Genomic DNA, 25,470 nt, shown 5'->3' with positions numbered 1-25,470 from the left:
ACTGACAGTGGTAGAGAATGAAAAGGACCTGGGGTAATTGTGCAGGCAGATATGAAGTTCTCTGAGCAGTGCAGACGGGCTGCAAGAGTAGCTCATGGTGTACTGTCAATGATATACAGGAATTTTTCTAGCAGGAATAAGGAGGTGATTATTCCCTTGTATAAGGCAATGGTCAGGCCACACCTTGAGCACTGTATACAGGTCTGGAGGCCTCATTTAAAGAAGGATGTAGAGCTGCTGGAACGAGTACAGAGAAGGGCAACAAGATTAGTGAACAAAGGGCTGGTCTTACGAAGAAAAGCTTAAGTTTTGCAAATTACAGTGTCTGGAGACTAAGCACCGGCGAGGTGATCTGATAGAGGTGTATAAAGCCTTGAATGGTTTCAGCATGCTCAATTCCGATGGGATTCTTCCTCTTGCTCAGAGTAATCACCTGAGAGGACATAAATTCAAATTGAGGAAAGACAGTAGAATAGATGTGCGGAATAGATTTGCCTTTAGCCAGCGGGTGGTTGGTTGGTGGAACAGACTTCCATCCCTTGTTGTGGAAGTTGATAGCCTAAATAAATTTAAGGCTCAGTTGGACAGGTATTTCGAACGAACGGAGAAGTGAAATGGGAGTGGTTTTTTTTTTTTTTTTTTGGCTGATGCCCCATAAGCTTGCTTTCTTACATTATATGCCTCTATTAATGCTGATAACATGCACTACCACTAGTTGGTTATCACTTGTAAGGTCTACCGGTAGCTCTTAGGAGACCATGTGCACCCTGCCACGTATTTTATCCGGGACAGAAAGAGAATCCTCCAAGATGACAATGTGCCATGTAATCGGGCCCACACTCTGTACGAATGATTCTAGGAACATAGTGAAGATATCACCCACTTTTTACTGGCCTTTAAGTTCACCTGATCTCAATCCAATTGAACACGTGTGGGATACAAAGCTTTCAGTGGGCATGGCTGCAGATCCCTATGGGACTCTTCAGACGTCTGGTGGAGTCAATGCCTAGGCGAAACCGCGCAAATAATGGCCCAACAGCGTATTAGGTAGGTGGTCACAATTCAGGGATCACCGAGTGCAAATTCCTCGCGTCATTAAAGAAATTCAAACTCAGGCCTTTATCATCTTGTATGGGAGGATGACGATTATAATCACTGTGCTACCAGTGATTATAATCTGCTTTATACCAGATTTGTCTATTTATAGTAACGGAACACAGTAACTTATTTATACTTATTATATACTAGCCTCCAAATCTTGAGTATTAGCCTTGACACCAAGGGTGTCAAGGCTAATACTCAAGATTTCTAAGAGGTACAAGCTAAAGATTATAATGATTTATGCACCAACATCAAGCCATGATGATGAAGAGGTTGAAGAAATGTACACCGAAATTGAGAGTCTTCTAGATGAGCAGAAAACCCACTACACTATTATTATGGGGGACTTCAATGCTAAGGTTGGAAAAAGGCAAAACAGCGCAGAAAGAGGAACTATAGGAAACTTTGGAATTGGTGAAAGAAATAAAAGAGGTGAAAGACTTGTGGAATTTGCAGAATCTCAAGGAATGTCAGTAATGAACACTTTTTTCAAGAAAAGGGTGAACAGAAAGTGGACATGGAAGAGTCCAAATGGATTAACAACTAATGAAATCGACTTCATCCTCACTAACAGAAGATATATTGTGAATGATGTTACCGTCCTGAATAAGGTAAATGTTGGAAGTGATCACAGAATGGTAAGATGTACACTTGATATAGATGTAGGAAAGGAAAGGAAAACACTGACTCGAGTAAATAATACAAAGGTCTTTGAGATAACAGAGGAGGAGAAAAAGTAGTATGTACTGGAACTTAAGAACAAGTTTGAGCTTCTGCAGACTGCTCAGGACCAAGATATCGACGAGGAATATTACAACTTTCTGAACGTGATAAAGCCCAAGAAACCTATAGGGAAACAGAAATCCAAAGAAGAAAAAATTAGTCAAGAAACACTTGTCATGATGAACCGAAGACGACAAATGAAGAGCAAGAAAAACACTGACAGGGAGAAAATTGAGTATACTGAGTTATGCAAAGCCATTAGAAAGAGACTCAGAGAGGACATAAGAAGAGTTAACACAAGAAAAGTAGAACAAGCATTAAGGGAAAACAAAGGATTTAAATCAACAGCCGTGAGCAGTAATACAGAAAGACAAATGATACAGAAACTAAAGAATAGCGATGGTGTACTTATAAACAGCAGAGAAGGCATAATTCAAATAGCAGAAGACTACTATAGAGAATTATACAAGGAGCGAGGAAATGATACCAGCAGTGGGGAAGATGGATTGCAAAGTAGCAACACATACGACATACCCGATATTCTTCCTGATGAGGTAGAACATGCATTGAAGAAAATGAAGAATCGGAAAGCCCCGGGGGAAGATAAAGTTACTGTAGAGTTGTTAAAATTGGGAGCAAGAGACATAACACAAAAACTGGCAAGGCTCTTCACAAAGTGCATTAGAAAAGGTGTGAAGCCTAAGCAGTGGAATAATGCAATCATAGTTTTGCTGCATAAGAAAGGAGATAAATCAGAAATTGGAAATTATAGACCAATTAGCTTGTTATCGCATATCTACAAGTTGTTCACAAGGGTCATTACTAACAGATTAGAAAGAATACTTGATGAGAATCAACCGAAAGAGCAAGCTGGCTTTAGGATAGGATTCTCAACTATGGATCACCTTCACGTAATATCACAGCTAATGGAGAAAGCAAATGAATATAAAACACCATTATGCCTGGCATTTGTGGATTATAAAAAGGCATTTGACTCCATACAGCATAAGGCAATGTTTCGGGCACTGAAAAGACAAGGCATAGATACCCCATATATTATGATTTTGAAGAAAATATATGAGAACGCTACTTCCTTTATTAGACTAGACAAAGACAGTAGCACATTTATAATCGAGAAAGGAGTTCGACAAGGAGACACAATATCTCCGAAGCTGTTTACTGCTGCCCTTGAGGAAGCTTTCAGAAGATTAGACTGGTCGCAGAAAGGAGTCAATGTGAACGGAGAGTACCTAAACCATTTACGATTTGCAGATGGCATTGTGGTCATAAGCCACGATCCCAAAGAATTAGAGGAAAATCTTAATCAGTTATGCACAGTTAGTAAGGATTTTGGACTAAAGATGAATATGGCTAAAACAAAAGTAATGATGAACAAGTATGCCACAGAAAGGGAAATAATGATTGAAGGAGCAGTAATTGAAAAGGTGGAGTCATATACTTATCTGGGACAAGTTATTAGCTGTAATAATGATAAATGGCTGGAAGTCAAGAGAAGAATAAATTTTGGATGGATAGCATTCAGGAAATATAGTCACATACTTGAAGAGCAATATCCCAGTTTGTCTGAAACGTAAAATAATGAACCAATGTATACTCCCCACCATGACTTATGGAAGTGAAACTTGCGCACTCACCAAAAGAATGGAAGAGAAGCTGAGAACTACACAGCGAAGAATAGAACGAATTATATTGGGAATCAGACTGTTAGATAAGAAGAAAAACACATGGATTAGGCAGCAAACTCAAGTAAAGGACATTCTTATCAAAACTAAAGAACTAAAATGGTCTTGGGCAGGACACATAGCTCGAAGACATGATGACAGATGGACTAAGAAAATAACAGAATGGTACCCAAGAGGAGCTAGAAGAAAACATGGAAGACAAAGGCGGAGATGGATAGATGAAATTCGTGAGTTTTTGTGTAGTAAATGGATGGCCAGTGCTCAAAACAGAAGGAACTGGAAAGTTGCTGGAGAGGCCTTCATCCTGCAGTGGATTGAAAATGGCTGATGATGATGAGCCTCCAAAATTTAAGTTACAACTATATTTTTAAATATAGTATAATAGACCCCTGATTTCCGAAACACGCAAACCAAGGGGCTATAAAAGCGCATACTATAGCAATGTCACTCATTTCTATCATAACAGCCAAGAGAAGGAATCTAACTTAACTGTTTGGGAGTTTAAGAGTAATGGGTGGCCATCGGCAAGATGACAACAGGACAGTCGCAAGATGTTAGCCAGAACCATAAACGTGCCATGAACGGAAATTTTAAGGTTATAGCAGCAGCAGCATCGGATAGAAAAAATGTGTCGCAAAGGAAATTCATGGTTAGCCGAGAGTTTAATACTCCAAGAAGACTGCTAATTAACGTGAATGGAGGTAGGTCACTATTATCTAGAGAACATCACAGCCAGGCAGCTTTATCTTCCTTTGTCTCATATAGAAGGCTGTAAATTGGTTTCTTTGTAAACATGTCTTAATATCGAACCGCCTTTTTTAAGGAAATTGAAAGCCTAGAAAAGTAAACCAAAAATATAATTACATACGAGTTCCATGAACTGTTTCTTTTGATGATGACGATGAACAAATTCTTCGGTTTTAAAAGATGAGTAAAAGTTGCATATTTGTGTAAAACTACATATGTAATAAGACTGTAAATATATTGAGTGGCCACTTTATGAGGTATGCCTAACAAATAGCAAGCAGCCTCTCCCCTTATTCTCAGAATGTGCCACAAGAATTCTGGTCAAAGTTGACGCTACTGCTTCCCGTAAATGTTGCAAACTCTCCTCCAAATAGCTTGTTCCCTCTCATCTTAGAGGTGCTCAACTGGATTAAGATCTAGTTACCGGGGAAGCGACCAAGTTGACTGATTGCACTCTCATGTTCCTGGAACCAGTTCTGTAGAATTCTAGCTTTGTGAACATGGTGCAATATCCTGCTGGAAAAACCCATTCACAGATAGACACTACAGCCATGATGGAATGCGCCTGGTCGGAAACAATTTTCAGATAACTTGTGGAATCCAAATGTTACTTCACTGGTATCAAGTGGTCCATTTCGCACTAAGAAAACACTCCTAAATACCCTTACGCTGATACAACCATTCTGCATTGTTAACATGACATGACGGGTATATAGACTAGTGTTTTTGTCTGGGATTTATTGGTCCAATGAACGTTTTTACAATCCGCACTATCTACTTTTGATGTTCCTGAGCCCATTGTAATAAGATCGTCTTATTTTTATCTGACGGGACCAGCCACGAACTGTGCATTCTGAAATGCCGCTGAGCATTTCGGAATGCACAGTTGTATTGGATTGTTATTTGACCGAGTGTGGCCTTTCTGACACCCTGTTCAAGACTTGTCGGCCTCTAGTGGTCCCTCGCATCAACAAGATGCTTCCGACCACAGTATTGCCGTTGGCTGGATGCCATTTGGTTATTGGACCATCTCAAGACATTGGAGAGCTGGACGTGAAAGCCCTAGCACGATAGCAGCTGTATCTTTTAATAATGCTCATCCACCAAATATTTGACAGAATTCTATAAAGTACATTTTTTTTAAAAATATATATCAGATTTCTTACCAGCATACTTTCGGATTAAACCATAAATCAAAACCTTCCGCTTTTTGATCATAATTTATTTAAATAGATAATTTGGAAACAACAATTAAAAATATTTTTCTTGAATAAATCAGATACAGATTTGATTTATAAAATGGTAGCCATATACCACAGATTTATAAATATAACCTTCATAAATGCTACACAGGTAGTCTTTGCTCTGTTTGGTATAAGCCAATTCTAATTGTGGCATTAAGTTTAAAAACAAAACAAAAAACACATATAAATTTATATTTTTCAAGTTTATAAGAAGTTGTTTGTTGTTGTTGTTTGTTATTTGGTTTTTAGGAGCATTAGCAACTAAGGCCATATTGCTCCGGGAGATGCGGTGGTCATTTCCTGACCTTTCCGCATCTTCCGTATTTGGTGGTGACGGGCTCGAACCCCGGTCTAATCAAGAAGCGTGTGCTACGCACCGCTGCTCCTTCCCACCTGGCTACGGAGGCGCCCTTTATAAGAAGTGTTTTAATTAATGTTGGCTCGCTCGATAGTGTACCATTTGAAACACATCTATTACGCTAAGTGAGGCAAATATTTGGATATTGGGAGTGCACTTGAACTCTGATATTAACTGGAACAGCACACCTTTCGTTTAACTTGAATCTTAATTGCAGAGAATACGTTATAAAGGTCAAAAAGGTTAAAACGAATGACTGTAAAACAAATCGCTGGGAGGCTCTAGATTAAAGCTGCTCCAAAGAAGAAAAAATTCAGATGTATTTGCTAATGTATTAATTCCCTAGTAGGCTGTTTTTTTTCCCATTTTTGATACCTTCCATTTACTGATCTATCCTACTCCGCATTCAGCTGAGGTAGCATTCTATCATCTCTTTTTTACTTTGCGTTTGAACGTATCTAAGTCAGCTATCTAAACTCTACTCTTTGACAGATTTTCTGACAAAGGGGACATAAAAGCTGTGGATAAGTGTGAAGGAAGCAGAGTAAAAAAATAATAAAGTAAAAGCGACTTTTTTTCCCTCTTCGCCATAGAAAATCTAATACAATAGCATTCTTCTGAGAATCTGAAAGTTATCAATTGACTTCTCTCAGAGTGGATTTTAAAAAGAAAAAAAAAAAACAGTTCTCGTTTTAATCTCCTTAATGTACAGCTTTAGTAATCATCATCTGATTTTTTTTCATCCAATTCTCACTATCTTTCATTTTGATCTTTTTCTTTTTTTTCCCTCTAAAGCGAATATTTTTCTTTTAAACTTTCTGAAATAGCGAACAAGGCTAAGAGAATAAACGCCTAAACATAACAATTCCATACCACGTAGAAGCTTCTGATTTCTATAATTATATTTCCTGGTATCGATTACACAGATCTCTAAATCAAATAATACACTATATACAAGTGTGGTTGAACTGTGAATAAGAATTTTATTTTTATTTCCGACTTATTAAGAAACACAGGGATGTGAGGCAACTAATAATATCGTTGGGTGGATGGGCAACCACTAGCTACACTAGACAGAGAAAAATCGGTTTAATCAGTGCCATGTTTGAAACAGAGTGCCAAATTCTGTTGACACTCTTTGTTGACAACACAAAGCGCAATGTTGTAAAGTTTTTTCGAACAAAAAGGTGAACCCGGATGACATTTTAATCATATTTGAAGTTTGGTATAGTGGTGGACGTTTATCACAATCAGAGTGAGTTTATTACGAACTGTACGCTACAGTGAACCTATGTTTTCCGAGATGTAAAATTAGCAATTAAGTTTAAAGGTCATTTTTCAGGTTTCTGAGATGGAAGGGTATCGGCTCCATTTATTTTCCTACCGAGCGGAAGATTATTAATACGACTACTGTTGCAAGTTATTGAAGGATAAGAAAAAGACAGCAATGGTGAAACAATAGTGGCGCGCAACCTAAAGCATCACAGTTTCCATTAAGACAATACCAGGTCTCACAAGAAGAATTCCTTGTTGTATACATGAAGATCTGGCTCATGTCGGTACACAAATTCCACTTCACGGCTACAAGCCAAAAGTTTGCATTATAAAATAAGTTTATTGTATCGGTTATGAAAAAACTACATTAACTTTCGGTGTGGGATTTGCTGGCACCAGATTCCTCTCTGGTGTGAAAATTTTGTCTTTCATATTTTGTTATGTGTCTTTATTTTGCTTTTCATTTTCCTTCTTCTATTTCTTACTCTCCTTGTATGAATATGAGATAATGCCTGTGTGTGGCCTGACCTCCTAGGAGGTGGGACTTGTATGATGAACATCTTCGTTTTTTTTCACTAGTAAAGGATTTCTTGTTCTCACTCACTTGTTACTTTGGTGACCAGAATAGAACACACAAATAAATCTGGAGCCTCTCCTCGTCGCTGGACTCGTACCAGGAAACTTCTTTAATGATGATCGCTGTTTTCTGGTATATAAATGGCCAGTTACAACAGAATACGCACACTACCCAACACAAAGACAACTCTAATCACATACTGGCCTTTAACAGAATAATAAAATAATATGAATATTATTTTATTTTAAATGATTTTATGCTGTCATTTATAATCTATACCAAGTATACATTATAATTAAAGAGTTTCAAGTATAATCTATACCAAGATAAATAAGATAATGCAGAATCCAAATAGTCTTGAATCACATAATGGTTGCAGTGAAGCGCCCTTATGCAAAATCCCGGCCTGCCGATGCCGTATGCACTAAATCCATGTTTCTAGCGATTCATTATCAGTTGGTCCCAGTTATGGGAACCAGAATCAGCCTTGTCCAAGAGCACAGAATTACGGATTATATCTCAGTGGATCACCACTGGATGAGTGGCAGCATACAGGTAGTCATAAGCGAGAAAATTTCGGGGATAACACCTCAAGAAGACCAAATAGGTTGAGGTTCATATGGGACGAATGGTGGCACTCTTCAGGAGCAAGGTTTTCCATAGTCTTTGTCCATGGAAAACTTATGGAAGTTTCCATTCAGCAGATATATGTATTCTAGCATTTGTGTTGGCAGAAACCCCACATACGAGAGTCTGAGCCTATTCGGGATGGACACCAAGGCCGAGCGGATTCGGAGACTTGACACAGAGATTATTCCACTTACAGTGGTCCCAAAAGTTGGGCGACAATGAATACATCGATGTATAATGAGAGGCAACTTCGGCAACAACCAATTCAAAGCTTCTTCGAAAAAAAAACATTAGAAAATTAGCAGAAAGATGCCAGAAATGTTTACAGTAAGAGAGAAACTACCTCGAGAAGTAACAGTGTTTTTGTTATTGGATACTTTGTGTTGTGTCAATAAAGCGATATAAAAATTACATTCATGTTCGAACCAGCATAATCAAGCTGTTTTAATTATAAAAATTTACTGCAGTTATATAAATACGAGTATATCCTCAAAATAATCTTGCGAATACAACATCTTGTTGTTCTGCAACTAAAATGGCTTTACGCGTCTTATAGAATCCACTTTTATCAGTTGGTTGATCTTTTCTTTTGTATTTTCTGCTGTTCAATTTAGTTGTTTCAAACGGCATTCTCCTTACGGCTCCTGCTACTTTCTTTTTTTATTAATCCGTCTCGTTATATGAGAAGCGAAATCTGTTTTCTATTCCTCCAGTAAATATACGTCCTTCTTTCTCTTATGATATTTATTTTAGTGTCTCAGAACGTTTACATTTCCCAAACTGCCTTTCTACGTGTAAGAAAAAGAGATTTGGCTCTAAATAAGATTTTCCATAATGTTGCAGAAGTGATCCTCTAAAATGGCTTCCGTGTCTTGTTTATGTCTTATGAAAATCGGGAAATAACACGACAGATATATTTTTTACTAGTTCGTATCAAGCTGTAATAGCAAAAGGATTGTTCATTCTGGCCAAATAGCGTATTAGGGGAACGATTTTTCTTTGGGAGGCAGAAGACTCGTTTTGCTTCTTTACTTTCCTTCGAGCAGACAGGAAAATTCTTCGCTGTTCAAACAACGCGTGTTTAATTTAGCTACATAAAAATTATCAAATGAATTCAATTAATTTAATCAGAACTCACTAAGCTTTTAACAATATTTCGACTTCAGCTTGGTAGGTTTTTCAAGTTGCAAACAATCGACGAATTATAAAGTGAATAAAGGGAACTTCACAAGGCCGAAACATTCGTTGCTCTATGTGATTATCAAGGAGGGTCATGAAGTCAATTACGCCTAACCAGCTCCCACTGCATCTAGTTTCTAAGGAAGTGATTTCAGCGAAGTAATTTGCCTTTCGACCTACGCGTTCTACTCCCAGAAGCCTTGTTCTATCACAAAAGTCGATAAATGTGCTTGGCTCGAAATGCTCTGGCTTAATGGTCTGATTTTCTCTCGTGATTCTGACACGGTTTAGCATCTGTTACCAATCAGCCGGATGACTCCGTTCGCTTACTTGCGAACAACAGTTCTTATTCACTTGCGTGTAACTTCAGAAATTCTACTGTCTGGACCATGTTGTGAGTGATGATACACATGTCCAATGTTCGGTGCTACACTTCGAATCCAAGTACCTCTGAGATATCATAAGTAGGTTAATTGTGTATATTTAAATGCTAATGAGAAGGCCTTTATTATGACATCTGTACTTCGTAGAAATGCTAAACAGAGATTACACTGCATGAGCTCAGTTCAGTGAACTGAGTACGGTAAACTCCTATTCCGTAAATTTTTATGGTACTGTTCTTTCATTCTGTTGAAGGGGACGAGCTCAAGTTCTGTGGATTCCATTTAGGCGAAAGGTAGGTTTAAACAACTGAAGCATCGAAAAATCAAGCGGGAAAAAATAAATTACCAAACACTTTGTCAGAATGATCGCTATTGATTTCATTTTGATCAAAGCCCATTTCATGGTTCAGATATGAATCGGATGGCAATTTGAGCAATTGAATAAGAAAAAATGGATTGGATTGTTTAGGATTTCCATTGGAGCTACGCAGTCAAATCAAACTTCATATATTTTGTGGTCATTTTGTCTGTTTTAGTGGGTTGAAAAGCCATGCAATCAGAGAGAGAGAGAGAATGCATTTTCTTAATATTTCACTTATTTCGAATCCATTTAGAAACATTTTGTAGTGGTGAGTAAACTGTTTCCAATAAAAGTGAAAACTCAGTGTGGTTATTTAATTGTGATATTATGCACCAAATGAATGTTTATTTATTAAGAAGTTAAAATTAATCTTCTCTCTATCAGGAATGGGTTGATGTCAACTTAAGATGGAATATCTCAGAATATGGGGGAGTTCAGGACTTAAGGATACCTCCAGGAAGGATATGGAAACCTGACGTCCTTATGTATAACAGGTGAGTGTTTAACCACTTTCTTGTACCCATTTTCGTCATGTCCACGCGAAAACTAAAATATATGTAAATTATTAAATTATCACTTCGGTGATTAACGGAGGATCACGTAATTATTCTAAGTGTGTTTTCTCTATGCAAATATCTCAGATACAGATTTTTAAACAATGCCTACTCTTTGGAAAGCAGATCTTTCCAAATTACATAACTGGTGGATGCAACAGCTTGTTCACATCCTTGAGGGATTTAATGATCTAAGTTCATATGATATAGTTAGTTAGGGAGGAGTGGAGGCGCTTTTTAATAACTGCTTTCAGAGTAGAAACATCTTGTCCCAACTCTGAACATTTTTCTGTCATTGTGAAACCGCTTCCCAACTAAGTGCGTCAAAATATAGAATCTAATTAAGATCTGTCTCTGTTTATCATTAAGTTTGCTTCCGTTGTTGTTGTTATCATAAGATTTGATCCAATGAGTCATCTGAGAAGTATACGTTTTAGTTCAGAGAGCCTTAAAATGGTAAAAAAAACTTTTTGAATTGAAGTTAAAGGATAAGTAAATATTTTATCGCATAATAATATTATTAATTCTGAAAGAAAATAAATGCGTTAAAGTTTACAACGATTGTATCTGATTTAAATAAAAATCGAATCAACAATGGTAACGTTTTTTACCTCATTAATATTAGAACGGGTGTTGACGCATCTCAGATGAGACTGTTTCGTCCATAGAGAAATTAGTTCGTATCCTGCTCGTTCAACATCCACGTAATGTGAATTAATTATCCCACTATAGTCGTTACCCATTACTACGCGGTCAATCCTCAGTAAAATGTATTACATTATGGGGATGGCATAAGAGCGACGAAATTAATGGGTTACCAGCAAATACTGCAGTTGGTCTGTTAATGCGCAAGGACACAATTTGTTACTCAAAACACAGCAACGGCGTAATGAACTACAACAGTATGGCTTTGGACTATTTTTCATCACTGGACTATCACTGGAGAATCACCTGTCACGATATTAACTCAGACTGGGCTCGTAAAAATAATGCTCGTTGTTCTCAACACGTTTTAAATTTATGATATCAAAAGCAAGCTCGAATCTTCCCACCATGTTCGTAAAATAAAATCCACAAAATTATTTGGTTATGAGAGATAATTAAATTATACCAGTTGCTGCTTAGATTTAAAAATACTGTATTTTGCTTATGCAGCAATTTACAAGTTATGTACTAGACTTGAGCAACAAATCTTATTTTTTCATACGCTCAATTCATATTGGTTATTATTATAAATGACAATAAGCATTATTACCTGTAAATCATGCATACGAGCCAGTGGAGCTTGATCCCATCCTGGAAACCATTATTTAAGGTTGTGATTATCAATCGAAAAACCTGCAGAGTTGAAAAGATTTTAGTTGGTGTTCAGAACAATAAATGTTTATCTTATAATTAATACCTTTATTGCATTTAATATGATCTAATCTTGCAGCTAACAAAAGACGTACAGATGGACAGAAATACTGGAAATTTATATTTAAAACTTTCCCTAAACTACGCAGAAAAAACTTTATGGCTTGAATACATTTTGTGTGTATTGGATTATTCAGTACATAAATAATAACTTTTCTGTTGACAGCCCTGGTGATAGCATGAGGTTTAAGGAGTTCAGAATACGAGAACTTCGCCGTGTTTAAAAGTCACGTGAGCTTTATAATTGCAATTGTCTAGTATTTTATTTGTGTTTAACTGGACAGAACTACATTCGTCCATATGTTTTGAAGACAGACAATAGCAGACTATAGTTACTGTCTAAAATACAAAAGTTGTTGAAAGTTTTTTTTTAAAAATAGCTCAAAATTTGAAGGATCGACTGCTTTGCGTTACACAGCATTTTGGCAAATTGCTAGCGACTGATCGAGGCGGGACATCGATTATTATTACTCTTATATTATTTCTCCCTGATTAGTGGGTTTCCACCCCTTGACGGGTTACTGCTACCAAGTGCAGAGGGTAGTTGTTATGTGCAGTGTTACTGTTGGTCGAGGAACTCTGACTATCATAGAAGTGTTCAGATTGCGACTTTCAAGAGTTCCTCGTATGTGCTTTCTGGAAATCCTACTGCTGCTGAGCTCTTGTGTAGGGTCTTTGCCACCATACGGGTGGTTTACATGATGATCGGGATGGTTGTTACGTGTTCCATATGCCACATCTCTTTGATCTGCTGTCTTATGTTTGTGTACTTCCTGGTCTGTTCCTGTGGATTGCCAGTGTTGGGCACCGCTATGTCAATCGAATAGGTAGCCTTTTCCTCCTTATGGACAGGTGTTATGTCCGGTCTTCTGTGCGGAATTATCTTGTTCATTATAATGGCGGGGTCCCAGTACAACTTGTGGGTTGGGATATCTAGTACAGAATGGGATTCGTATTTATAATACGGTACACTTTCTTTGAACTGTTATTTCCTCACCAGCTCCTGATGTATTATCCAACTACCTGGTCGTGTCACGAGTGTACTCCGTCTAGGTGATCACCCCGCAGAGTGTGCTGGATCATTTCTGAGGTCAGGTGGCATTGTCGACATGTATCATCTGACATTCCGGGCTCCTTGGCGATGTATTCTATAGTTTCTGGTGTTGATTTCCTGGTCTTGGATGGCGATCATGAATCCTTCAGTCTCGGGGAAGGGCGTCTTTCTCGTGAACCATGCATTGAAAGCAAGTTTATCTATGTGGTTTTGGTGGAGGTCATTGTAGTGTGTACCATGGAGTGTCTTCTTTGCCCATCTTTCTAGCTTCGTTTGTTCCGTCTAGGCGGAAGGAGACTCCTCGCTTAGGTTGAGTGGGGTATGCCACTTGTCTATTTTCCTTATGGCCTGGTAGAATGCTGCTGTGTTTTTCTGGAAGTAATCCTTCAGATTAGCTATCGCTGTCTTCTGTTGTTCTATGAGGTCTATCAGGCTCCTTTCTCCTTCTTCTTTTCGAGCTATTGTCAGTCTCTCCAAGGCTGACTTCAGGTGGTGTTGGCGGCTCTAGGCCATCGTTATCCTTGTCTTTCTCATGATAGCCTCCAGCTCGGTGTTAATCCAACCTATGATACCGAAGGAGTATGTTAACACTGGGGCTGCATGGATGTTTATGGCCTTAACTGTGTTCGATCTCTGTACCACTGTAAAGCTGGTAGTTTCGGCTGATTAATATCCCCTGTTGCAATCCGTGGGTCTTGCATTTGTTTAGACCAAATTCCACCCTCATATCATTGCTGAATTCATCGGTAATCCAGAGTAGTTGCTGGAGTTGCTTCTCGGTTGCCGCGTAGAGCGTGATGTCGTCCACGTACATCAGGTGATTCAGATGAGATTAGAGGGTGTAGAAGTTTTTCCTTTCTCCTTCAGATTATATCCATACTTGCTGCTGTTGAGCATGGTGGATAGCGGGTTGAGCGTTACACAATACCACGGTGGGCTCAAGGCATCTCCCAGAAAGATTCCTCTCTTGATGGGATTGGCATATTTGTGATGTTCTTTACCTTGATGGTGGTACTCCATTCCGAAATACTGCAATTAAACAAGGAATGCTGGGAGTTTAATATTATGGTCACATCCAAATGTAGGGAAGTGGACAGATACACCATTGCTCTGTGCTATCAACAGGTGGTAAAAGAACTTCAACTCGGTTCACGATAAGAAGTATAAAAAGGGTAAAATCATAAATTACGAGGTTCAAATACAAACCGAATAGTAAAAAAGCATGTAGAGGCTACTTTAAATAAAGACAAGTAATGTTTATATGAGTGTGCACGGTGTACTAGGCGTATGTGAAGAGCCAAAATAACTGTTATTTTATTATTTTTCGGGTATCTTTCTAGGTTGATTTTTTGTTCCAGCTCGCTCACTGTTCTAAATTGCATTTAACTACGCTAATATTAAATGAGCTTTGTTTAATTGGATTTGTACGTCTTATTTATTGAAAATCAAATCATAAATGCCTAATAATTGTCATTTACGTCCGTCATAGCAGTGTGTCCCCTGGCGTTTCGTTACGTTAAAGTAACGAAACGCCAGAGCAACCATAAGTTTCTGCAGTTGGTATGATGAAGGAACATCGTTAGCAGTAACACAAATTTCTATTTAACAGCAGATGAGACAGAGAAAACTTTAAATTATCATTTGTTATTTTTAAACTATAATGGTTAGTGAGAATAATAAAGACACTGGTTTCCCCACTGTTATACAAAAAATATATATTAAACATATTCATTTATGTTACATATATTTGCAGTAACTAAATTATACATTTTTTGAACAAGAAAGCAAATCCGATTTGTCTCCCACTTTTACAAATTCTGCGATAGAAATTTGTTCCTTCAGGATTAAATCAAATTGACAATGTTGGTGTACACTTGAAAAACAGTCAAGAGTCTTGAAAGAGAAAAGAGCTTTTGCCGGTTAAACTGAGTTAGAAAGCAGTACTTTGATTCTGCCGCATCTCTTACAAAGCAACATCATTTAGGATTTTATACAATTAATGATAAGAATGGATTTGTTTCTAATCGAGCCCTATTGTGAGGTCAAACTCTATAATTGCCTTTATTCTTGGTGTCAAAGTTATGAGTCTTTAATTCAATCGTTACAAAAACGTCTTTCGGATTTTATTAACGTCTGAGGTCATCTATTTCTTTTAATGATACATATACTTCTATAAAAACTGAATTGTCACCGAATTTCACATTTATTATGAAATTATTTGAATAGTTGTCAACAATTTAGAATAACTGTTTATAAGAAATCATTACGATATAATGTATGTTAAGAAAAAAATATATATATTAAGAGGAGTGTTTAAGGTTTTAAGCACATCAACAACTTAGGCCATAATATGCCATATACATGCCTGTAAACTACGCGCGCGCGCGTGTGTGTGTGTGTGTGTTGGATGAAAAACCCGAGTTTCCGGGAGAAAAACCATCTTCTGAGACCGACCAAGCGACGTTGTGAAAAAGATCCATAAAAATTCATTGACGAAATTCGAACTCAGATCTATTCCAACCGGTGTTCCTAAGGAGATTATACCAGCTGTGCTACCCACGAGGGCAACATATATGAAAGAAGACGACATTAAATATTAGTATTTTTAAAAACGTATTTCACCAAGAAGTTACCAGATTTTCATCAAACTACAGTATTTCCTTATTTTGTTAGTAGTATTGCCTATTTCAAAGCGAGCGGTTTAAGATGATTCCTTTATTTTCAGATACATCCAGTTCCGTTTTCTGCATAATTATTACGAGACTGTCTTCAGTCATCAAACAGCTTTATGGTTGTTTCTCTAGCCTTTATCCAGAGACTATTCTCTTTAACTGGTGAATACTTTGTTGAACAATGCAAGAGGAACTACATGGAGACCTAATCTCATTCAAACACCAGAAAGAGCAAACGATGTCCTTCCAATATACATTCCTTCACTAATCTATGTCTATCAAACCATAAACAGTCACCAAATGGCTTTTCTTCCAAGGAAACAATTATCTAGTCTCACTTTAATTGGAAGCTCAGAACAGAGAAACTGGTGGAAAATCTACCACAACGATGTTCACATATAAAAACATTGCTTGTAGATTGATCAATGTTCGCATAATGGTGGGAAATGTTATACAGTATCACATACAGCGAGCGTTTTAATAAGAGGATGTGTAATTTTTCCAGAAGGCATCAACATCAGTAATTCACTCTTGTGTCTGGTCAGTTCCTCTGATTAGCTGTCGCCATCTTTGTCTCCTCTGTGCCGTTTGTGTTAGTTTTATCTTAATAAATTGAATTTATTATCCGAGTACAAAATGTATTAATATATTATTATTATTATTAATATAAAGATAATTTCTTTTATGAACTTTATGTAAAACGTTTAAAATATTAAAAGGACTAAATCAGTACACCGAAAACTGACTTTGTGCAGAAATCACAAACCAATTACAAAACTTGGCTCTCTTAACGAAACATTTTAACAACAAATACTTATTTCTGTAGATCATACAACAAATTTGACAGTTGCCGCGCGGCATGATCTCAACCTCCATTTCTGCGCAGCCCTCGTCACTTCTGCATGTGGTGTTGTCAGATCTGCCATTATAACGGTTTTTACTAAAAGGAAATATGCGCATTTAAAACTGTTGCTGCTTTTTTAAGAAGACCCTGCAGCACGATCGACTCGCATTTGAATGCGCATGCCGTAGAGCAGATGTGAAGCGTAAGAAATTCAAAACACGGTTGCATTGCGTGACTGTCCCGTTACAGATTACGTAATTGGGATTTTTCTTTGAGATGACGTGGGCTGATAAGCAGTCGAAAGAAAACGCATCGGTTGTCAAATCAGAAATGCATGGAATCCAATAGTGGCAGCATACAGTAGCGAGAGTGTGACACGAGAGAGAGAGAGAAAGAGAGAGTCCTTTAGTGTGCGCAGGGTTGAAACCAGTACGCCAAACAAGAATTTCCAAGAAAGTCTTAAAACAATCCATCATTATGCCAGAGTTTCATGGAACACAAACTACCCACAAGAAATAATTATCTGCTCTGTGTGACCTTTATGAAGATGAGGTAGCAGGAAGAGATTAAATGCACTCTTTCAAAGACTCGGAGAAGTGCAGTCTGTTTTCAAATGTTAATGCTTAACTGAGTTTACTATATGTCCAGAGATTAATTGTTTTATTTATTGATTTAACCATAATTGTCATACTATTTTAATGCACATTATTATATACTTTTTATGTTATAATTATAATAATGGACTCCATCCATATTGGCGAGCGTTAATCAGCCGAAGGCTTCAAGATAGTGCAAAAGCTCTAATTTAAGAGATGCATCCATTAATTTGGAAAGTGTTGAATGCTGCCTGATTATTAGAAGTCAGGGATTTGTTCCTTCTCTTTTTAAGGATTCGTTCAAATTGAGCAATTTTCATACAAAGAGGGCGTAGGTGTGGAACAGGAAAGAGCACAAGATTTTAAAATGAAGTAGAGAAGTACCATCGGGATCCTGGAGACTGGCTGTTATCAAGATTTCTCAGGTTTCTTCTAATCTCGTTTTACCCATAAATTAGAGAGGCATTCAGTGAAATGTGTTCATCATGGTAGCGGGTGATTTATTAAGATAATGCAAGATTTAGAGGAAATGTAAGATGCTAGTGCGCCAGCCTTGGGTTAAGAAGCAATAGAACCATCAGTACCTGAAAGAAGATGGAAACAGTACCTGAAAGAAGATGGAAACAAGATAGACAGATTGTGAACAATAGCTTTAGCAAGAGATCGAAAGCGTCACTATCACTTGGACAAGAGGCCCATTTTCTACTCTTGAATATTGATTTCAAATTAGAATTTTAAATTATTAATTAGCTTAATTTAATTCTCCGTAATTTTAAAATATAGTAAATGTTTGGCAAAAAGTACATGCGACAGATTCCATCGCAAAATCCGCATCGGTACCTGTAATTGTAATTCTGAAACAGCAGCGTGCAGTTCTATAAATGTATTGCTGATGCATGCTTGCAAGACATTATCGTATTCTGTGCCTTGTTTGAACCAAACAAATTTTAGTAAAGTAATTATTAAAGAGTTAAGTTTTATTTTAAGTGAAAATGGATTGCAAGAGTTGTCATAAAACTGAATGAAATGAATACTTGGTACTATCAGTAAGCCCAATCATGTCTTATTCAGCGCAGACGAGAAGATCGACAGCACATTTCCCACAAACGTCGTTGTTAGAAATAATGGCAGCTGCACCTTCATACCGCCGGGGATTTTTAAGAGCACGTGCAAGATTGACATCACTTGGTTTCCGTTTGATGACCAGAAGTGCGAAATGAAGTTTGGTTCGTGGACATACGATGGCTTCCAGTTGGACCTCAGATTGGCCAGCGAAGATGGTGGGGACTTGTCAACTTATATCACGAATGGAGAATGGGATCTGATCGGTGAGTATACACTTTTATATTGCATGGTCCCTAATTAACAGATTCTTAACTATATCATAAGATGTTGGTAAAAGCCTAATATTTTTGCATATACGAACTTTAAATGTCATATTCCACAGCGAAATTTTCAGACTTGGAGTACTCGGGCCAAATTAATAAAACACTGAGAAGCCACTTTAAAGTGCCACAACGTATTCATCCCTTACGTTTCAAAGTGTGACGCTCATTAGTCACTTGGACTAAAGAAACCAGGGGAGAAACACCTTTTGGCAAAGGCGATGAAAATGGAATAGCAGACTCTTCTTGTAAAAAAAAAAAAAAAAAAAAAAGTCAAAGCTCAGAGTAATAGCAAGGTAAACCTCAGGTCACTCAATTCAATACAATGCAGATGAATCAATTCAAAAGGACGATCAACAATGACATGCAATTTACCGACTGTAGAATAACTCCATTGATTAAGAAAAAGGGATGCAGAAACTATGAAATGGTTTCTGCATGTTATAAAAAAGAAAGAAAAAGAATAAATCCACATACCGGTCATCGTCAAAATAGCTCATATGTAAAGACACTATCGAGGTTTCAACACAACTTCCATTGACTGCATTACACCAGTCTTGGCACTTTCGATGAAATTTTTCTTGTAGCATTTCTAAGGTTTCAAAGTTTAAAATATAGTCCTGGAATGGCATTAAAGTAGCGCTGTGTCTTGTAGTGTGTATAACTCACACCGGTTGTTGTTATTGTTCTGTATGTCAACCACCAGAATATACTGATGTCCAATAGACTTGAGATCATGATGTGCCAGTATACCCGTAAATTGTGTCTGTAATTGTGTGTTTTCTTCGATCAGTTTGACTCCTTGCTGGACTAAATTCTGAAGAAAAACCAACACAACGCCCTCCCGAGACCGACTAACTGGGCCAAATTTTTGTGGGAAAAAAGTTCATAATAATTTCTTCCATTTCAACGTTATTCGGCTACAGGCATTTCATGCATGGCATGGAAAAACAGTGGCCATCACTGGGCTATTCGGGAAGGAACAATTTATGTATAACTTCTATGTTAATAATTTGCACTGAAGAAGGATTACAGTAATACATCTGAAAAATTCCTTATGTAAAAGATTAACTTAAAGTAGAATAGAGCCTTTTTTTTTTTGTTTGGTGTGCTTATGTAAATAAAGTATAAATATATTATGAGCACAAAGTAAATCCCAGGTGAACCTACAGACGTTTGAACATACTACTAGGGAAAAAAAATGTTTCATAGCTTCATTTAGCAGCTATAGAAAAATATCATAAGTTAGGGCTTGTCAATTCCTTCTTTAAATAACTGAATTATTAATGGAATCGCAAGGTGGAATTTGAAAGAAACCTACCCATGACTAATGGATTAAATCGACTGCAATGTTTACTTCATGGTTTTGTGTGCGTTTTTATTTTTCGTATTCTTTCTCTCTCATCATTTATCTCATTCGTTATTATCTCTCCATTTTTCTATTATGACCCAGATTAACTTTAAAAATAGGCAAAAGTAGTAAATTCAGGGGATTCTAATAAGCCTCAGTATCTCTCCGATTTCCTTGAACGAATTCGTTTGGGGTTTCTTAAGTCTCACTGTCGACAACGCGATACTCTTAAACTGAAATGCATTCAGACATCTTCGGATAAAACTTGATGTTCATAATTAGATTGCTACTTAGACGTAGTCGCAATTTAATAACCTCGTATGGAAAACTGGGCGCTCTGCTACAAATTTGTTGTTTGCATCAGCTGTGCTTTCCACTCACTCTTGGAAAATTGATTTTAACAATTTAATTTTGCCTCGAGTGATGTTTCTTCGAATATTCTTTTGAGAATAAAAACCTACAAACTTGAAACATTTCAAAAAGTTCAATTTGATTAATTTGCTGTAATAATGGTAAATAATTGATGGAAGTAAGAGACTTGTTTAACTTTTGCATAATTTGATAAACCAAGACGCTCTTTCAATCGTTTGATCTTCCTCCGCATCCTTTGTAAAGACGCTTCACTTTTGTTTACAAATGTATAGAGGGCATCACTTGAACTACAAAGAAAATGTAGATTGGAAGCAAGCAGCCCACCACACAGATTATAATAATCAGCATTGCATTCTATCGTATTCTAGAAACACCTGAACAATACTTAAGTGTCTGCTGATGTTCCTCTCCCCTTATCTGAATGTAATAAACTAAGTTCGCGTTGATAAGACATGAAATCTTAAGTTTCTAATTAAGTTTTCAGTCGCATCTTTCGTTACTACTAATTCAGATAGCCAGGTGGTAAACAAGTATTTTTCCTTTCTGAAATTTACTTTATTTTTCTCGGATATTTTCATTCATATGAAATTTATATCAATATTAAAATTAATTCCAAACATAACTTAATTGATATCTATCAACAGTAGTCAAAACGTAGTTAATTACACTGTGAACACATGAATCACTAATTCATAATATAGTTCATTATCATCTCTGTAGGGGTTGCCCAAGTCTCTTACTTCCATCAATAAGACAGAAATATTTTATACATAATGAAATTTTTATCTTTTTCATACTGTATACGCAGATCCAGACACTTAACTAATCCCTATCGGTTCAGCGGCTCTTCGAGCAAATCGACACATTTAATTGAAATAGTTGATGCACTCACATCTCCACACTGATCGAGAACTATGGCTTATGAGGACAGAGTTGATGGGATTCATCACAGGACTCCCACCAGATGAGCTATCTCTTGCGCTGTGTATACCAACACCCTTACCACAGAATAATAATTAATGAAATCGTGATGGATAACGGAAAAGATGTAAAAACAAATTTACTACACCCTCCTATCGTCCTTTCTAAATAATAATAAGATTATCATTAAATTTTCTCATGGCAATGGATTTTTCTTATGTATTATCTTGCTGTTGTCATGGGTTTTCTCAATATTATTTTAAAAAGTAAATGGCATTTTCCTTTCGAAGAATGAATCGCTGCTTACCTGTCAAGTTATGGTCCTGAAACAGTTCCACAGTCTAAGCTGAGAAAAACCATTGATCTAACTGGCTAAGACGAATTCCAGTTCATCTCTCAGGAAGCTGACCATTAGAATGTTAGTAGCAAGGTGGCGCTTCATTCCACAGTTATTTTCTCTCTACAGTTCTGCATTGAGCAACCTTCGAATGTAAATTATACGGTTAAAGACAGTGCCCAACTGATTAAAACATTCACGATGTAACAGAGTAATTGTTAATCTTTCATTCAACCATATGAAGCGCATATTAAGTAATTATATGCCAATTAATGGATACAAAATACTTTTATTTAGCGTACTCGAAACCTAACGGTGTCTATTTTTCACACGCATTTCACCACTATCTTTAAAAATACACTGCAGGTTTCACAACATTAAACAAATGATCCACTTGTGCAGCTAAAACTATTCGCTTATTTTAATAGCGTTTTCGCAAACATCGTACTTCTTATGATTCATTATTACTCACAAAAGGAAGGCCCTCGAGTAATTTATTTATTTTTAATATACCTCCTCCGTAAACAAGATGACAGACCATAAGAAAATCTTTTCAGAAAAGGAATTATAAACGAGAAAGATGCCTTCTTGCAAGAAAAAAAAACTGATTATTTTTTTGAGTCTCACTCAAGAACATGAATAATGAATGGTTGGAGGCACACTACTTTTTCTGCTTTAATTTGTCAAGAATAAAATGAACACATTAATTAGATGCCATCAGCTTCTTTGCCAAAGAAACACTTTGTTTTATTCAGTTTTTTAAATTATTTTGTGAAAGTTATTAATCTTTTCATCTCTTCATTTTGATTCCTTTTCGTATCAAAAAAGCGAGGAGATTGCGAACCTCATCGAGGATGTGAGAACCAAAAAGAGATCTTGGAGAAGTTGTTTTGGTATATTTGCTTGATACGCTTTCATTTATTCAATATCAGAGGTTAAGGTACCGACTTTGATTTTAAAGTAGGGCAAATGGATTTTCTAGTTTTGAAAAAAGTAATAAATTATTTCTTCCATTTTAATCTATTTTATTACTGAGAGAATGTGATCAGTTGATAGGTGAACAAGAAAACAAATTTAAGAGATAGAGAGACACGAAGGGAGCAGACTTTTCTTCGCTTTCAGTCGCGTTGGGTGAATTAAAAAATGGGTAAGTGACTGAAGTAACCGAAAACATTGAGCCAAAGGCAATATTGGTCTTTGCTTTCTCCTGCAATGATGCAATCAGATAATTAAGAAGCAGGAAATTGACCAAGAAAAAACCGAGAGTTATTTGAATATAAGAAACATCGAAGAGAAAAATAAATCACAGAAACAAAGGCTATATGAGATTGTCAGGAGGAAATCTGCTTTCTTCAGTTCAAAAGTTGTTGCTTTCGTTCTGAGGATGAGATTAAAGAGACGGATAGGCATTGGTTTCACAATAGCCAGCCTAGTCATTGTTGATCTACTGGTTAGCGTACAAAGAGTCCAAGCTTATTTGTCGCTGTTGCTTTCAAGGAAGCTAATTTCGGGTGTCTTTCTGATAATAAAAATGTCCCTCTCCAAGATTTATGTTTAGTTTTTTTCCTCACAATAAGAGAGAAATATTTAAACGCAATTTTCAGAGACTGTCAGTTAGTACGTGTACTACAGTAAAGGAATAGATCTGCCTTAGGTACAATAAACGTTTACATTTGGCGAATATCGATAAATCCCTTTTCAATAAAACAGCTTTCAGTTCGGACGAAAACTAGATCTAATGGCAATCTTTGTAGAAGGAAAGAAACTAGAAAAATCGTATATAGGAGAAGTCCTGGAGAAATTAGTTATTTTTATTTGGCAGTGGTTTGGATTTCAGTCGAGAAACTTCTGGTTAATGTAGTCTGGATCTTAAGTAATGTAAAAATGATAGGGTCTTTGGAAAATCAGTGACTGACTGATTTTCCAAAGACTCTCTCATTTTCCAACGTTTTTTGAGCTGGCGGGGAAATATTATGGCCATTAGTGAAAAGGCAGGTTGTGCCTAATTTAAAAAGAAAAGCCTTCGTTATAAAACAACAAAATATAATTATAAAGACATTAAATATTACTAGTGTTCAACGTATGGAGTCATGCTTCTTGTGTCACGTTTAAAATTTTCATAATTTTGTTCGGTTGCTATGAACCATCAAGGTAAGGCAGATCTACTCCTTTACTCTTCGCATTCTTTGTTTGTAAGTTATACAGTTAACTGTTCAATGACAACTACACATTTCAACTCACGCTATAAAACTTAAACATTGAATCTTGGAGTTACCACAGAGTCAGCCATGTTTTTGCTTTGTTCACTGTTTTCTCTATCTGTTGCCCTCCCATTACTCGTCCCTACTACACTGTGCCGCCTGATTTATTATTAATCCACTATAAAGTCTCCTTTTTTTTTGCAGAGAAAAATCGAAGGGATGATTTAAAGTCTAGCGAGGTTGCTCTCGTAGGGGCAATAAAAAAATCACCGCAGTCAAAAAAGAATGAAAAATTAATACCGGAAGGCTAATTTTACGGAACATCATTTATCACGTGGCAAATTACTGTAGCTTAGCAACGAGAGAAAAAGAGATTTGTGTTACTACGAAATAATACCAAAAGGATAAAAAAAAAACGACATTAATGACATATAGAGCGGTCACATGATGGATAATACAGATATGCGCCCGAGTTTAATCAGGGCAAGTGAAGATTTTCTAAAGGCGCTTTGGGAAATTAAATAATATCATCAAGTGGTTGAAAATTGATGCTTCATCCAAGCTCATTTCTTAATACAATAATTTCATATTTTTCCCGAGTTATCCAAACGAAATTTATTATTCGTAATTAATTGAACAAGCTGATTAATTAATTTTGGGATTCAAAGATCTGTTTTGAATTGTAAAACTGAGACAGTTGAAGCTGTGAGGTTTAAAATGGAAATATGTACGACTGTTGATCTTAGAATTCCTAATTTTATGTTTGTCTGTGGTCTGTTATTTCAAGGAAGTTTAGATGTTATAATTACAAACGCTGGAAAAAACTAGATTTTCTAAACTTAATAGAATATCAGATGAGAACTAAATGTGTTTATCTAGTGTTTTTGAGAGACCCTCATTTCTACATTATTACTGTATAATTATTATTAATTATATAGCCAATTAAAATAAATTGCGACATGCCAGAAACTATCCAAAACATATTTGGCTCGCCAGTTATAATCGTTTTTCCATCTCTGGAATCTACAAAACAAGCAGACACAAGTGTGCCAATATATTTGAAATGAAAAAAAAAAAAAAAAACAATAAATAAAACTTGATTAGCAGGCTTTCATTACAATAAATTAAATGTAATTTAATTTTGTAATATATTTAACTTAACTGCAGTTATACTTTAGAAGCGTCATCTTAGAAAAATAAAACGTTATTTCAGTTACTTTCATTTATTAAGTATTACAATCAACTTAGAGAAGCTAAAACAGAAACATTAAATGCAGAAATTTAATTTAACGTAAGATAATGCAAAAATTAATTGCAAGATACCCATAGATGTCCCTAAAGAAACTAACCTTTGCCCTTCTGATATGGGAACTATATCTACTAAGGGTGAGACAGTGGAAGCAGAGGATTTGGTTTCTGGAGAATGGCCCGACTTTCTGTATATAGAGCTCTCAGGTATCATCTGAATATCAACATTTTCCAGTTG

The 25,470-nt window shown here is 36.5% G+C and overlaps 1 protein-coding gene across 8 annotated transcripts in view; it reads left to right on the top strand.

The window, feature by feature from the left end:
* Window positions 1-25,470, top strand: part of LOC150080594 (neuronal acetylcholine receptor subunit alpha-7-like) — a 267,604-nt gene that overhangs the window by 164,410 nt on the left and 77,724 nt on the right. For all 8 annotated transcript variants that reach the window (XM_090381719.1, XM_090381717.1, XM_090381718.1 and 5 more), the window contains 2 exons: window positions 10,666-10,775; window positions 18,489-18,745. In XM_090381719.1, the coding sequence (XP_090237845.1) occupies window positions 10,666-10,775; window positions 18,489-18,745 (367 nt within the window). The remainder of the gene's footprint in view (window positions 1-10,665; window positions 10,776-18,488; window positions 18,746-25,470) is intronic.

The sequence above is a fragment of the Mastigoproctus giganteus genome, chromosome 9 (genome assembly GCF_048544385.1).
Source record: "Mastigoproctus giganteus isolate SK-2022 chromosome 9, ASM4854438v1, whole genome shotgun sequence".
Classification (NCBI taxonomy): domain Eukaryota; kingdom Metazoa; phylum Arthropoda; class Arachnida; order Uropygi; family Thelyphonidae; genus Mastigoproctus; species Mastigoproctus giganteus.
This window is presented reverse-complemented; position numbering and strand designations above follow the sequence as displayed.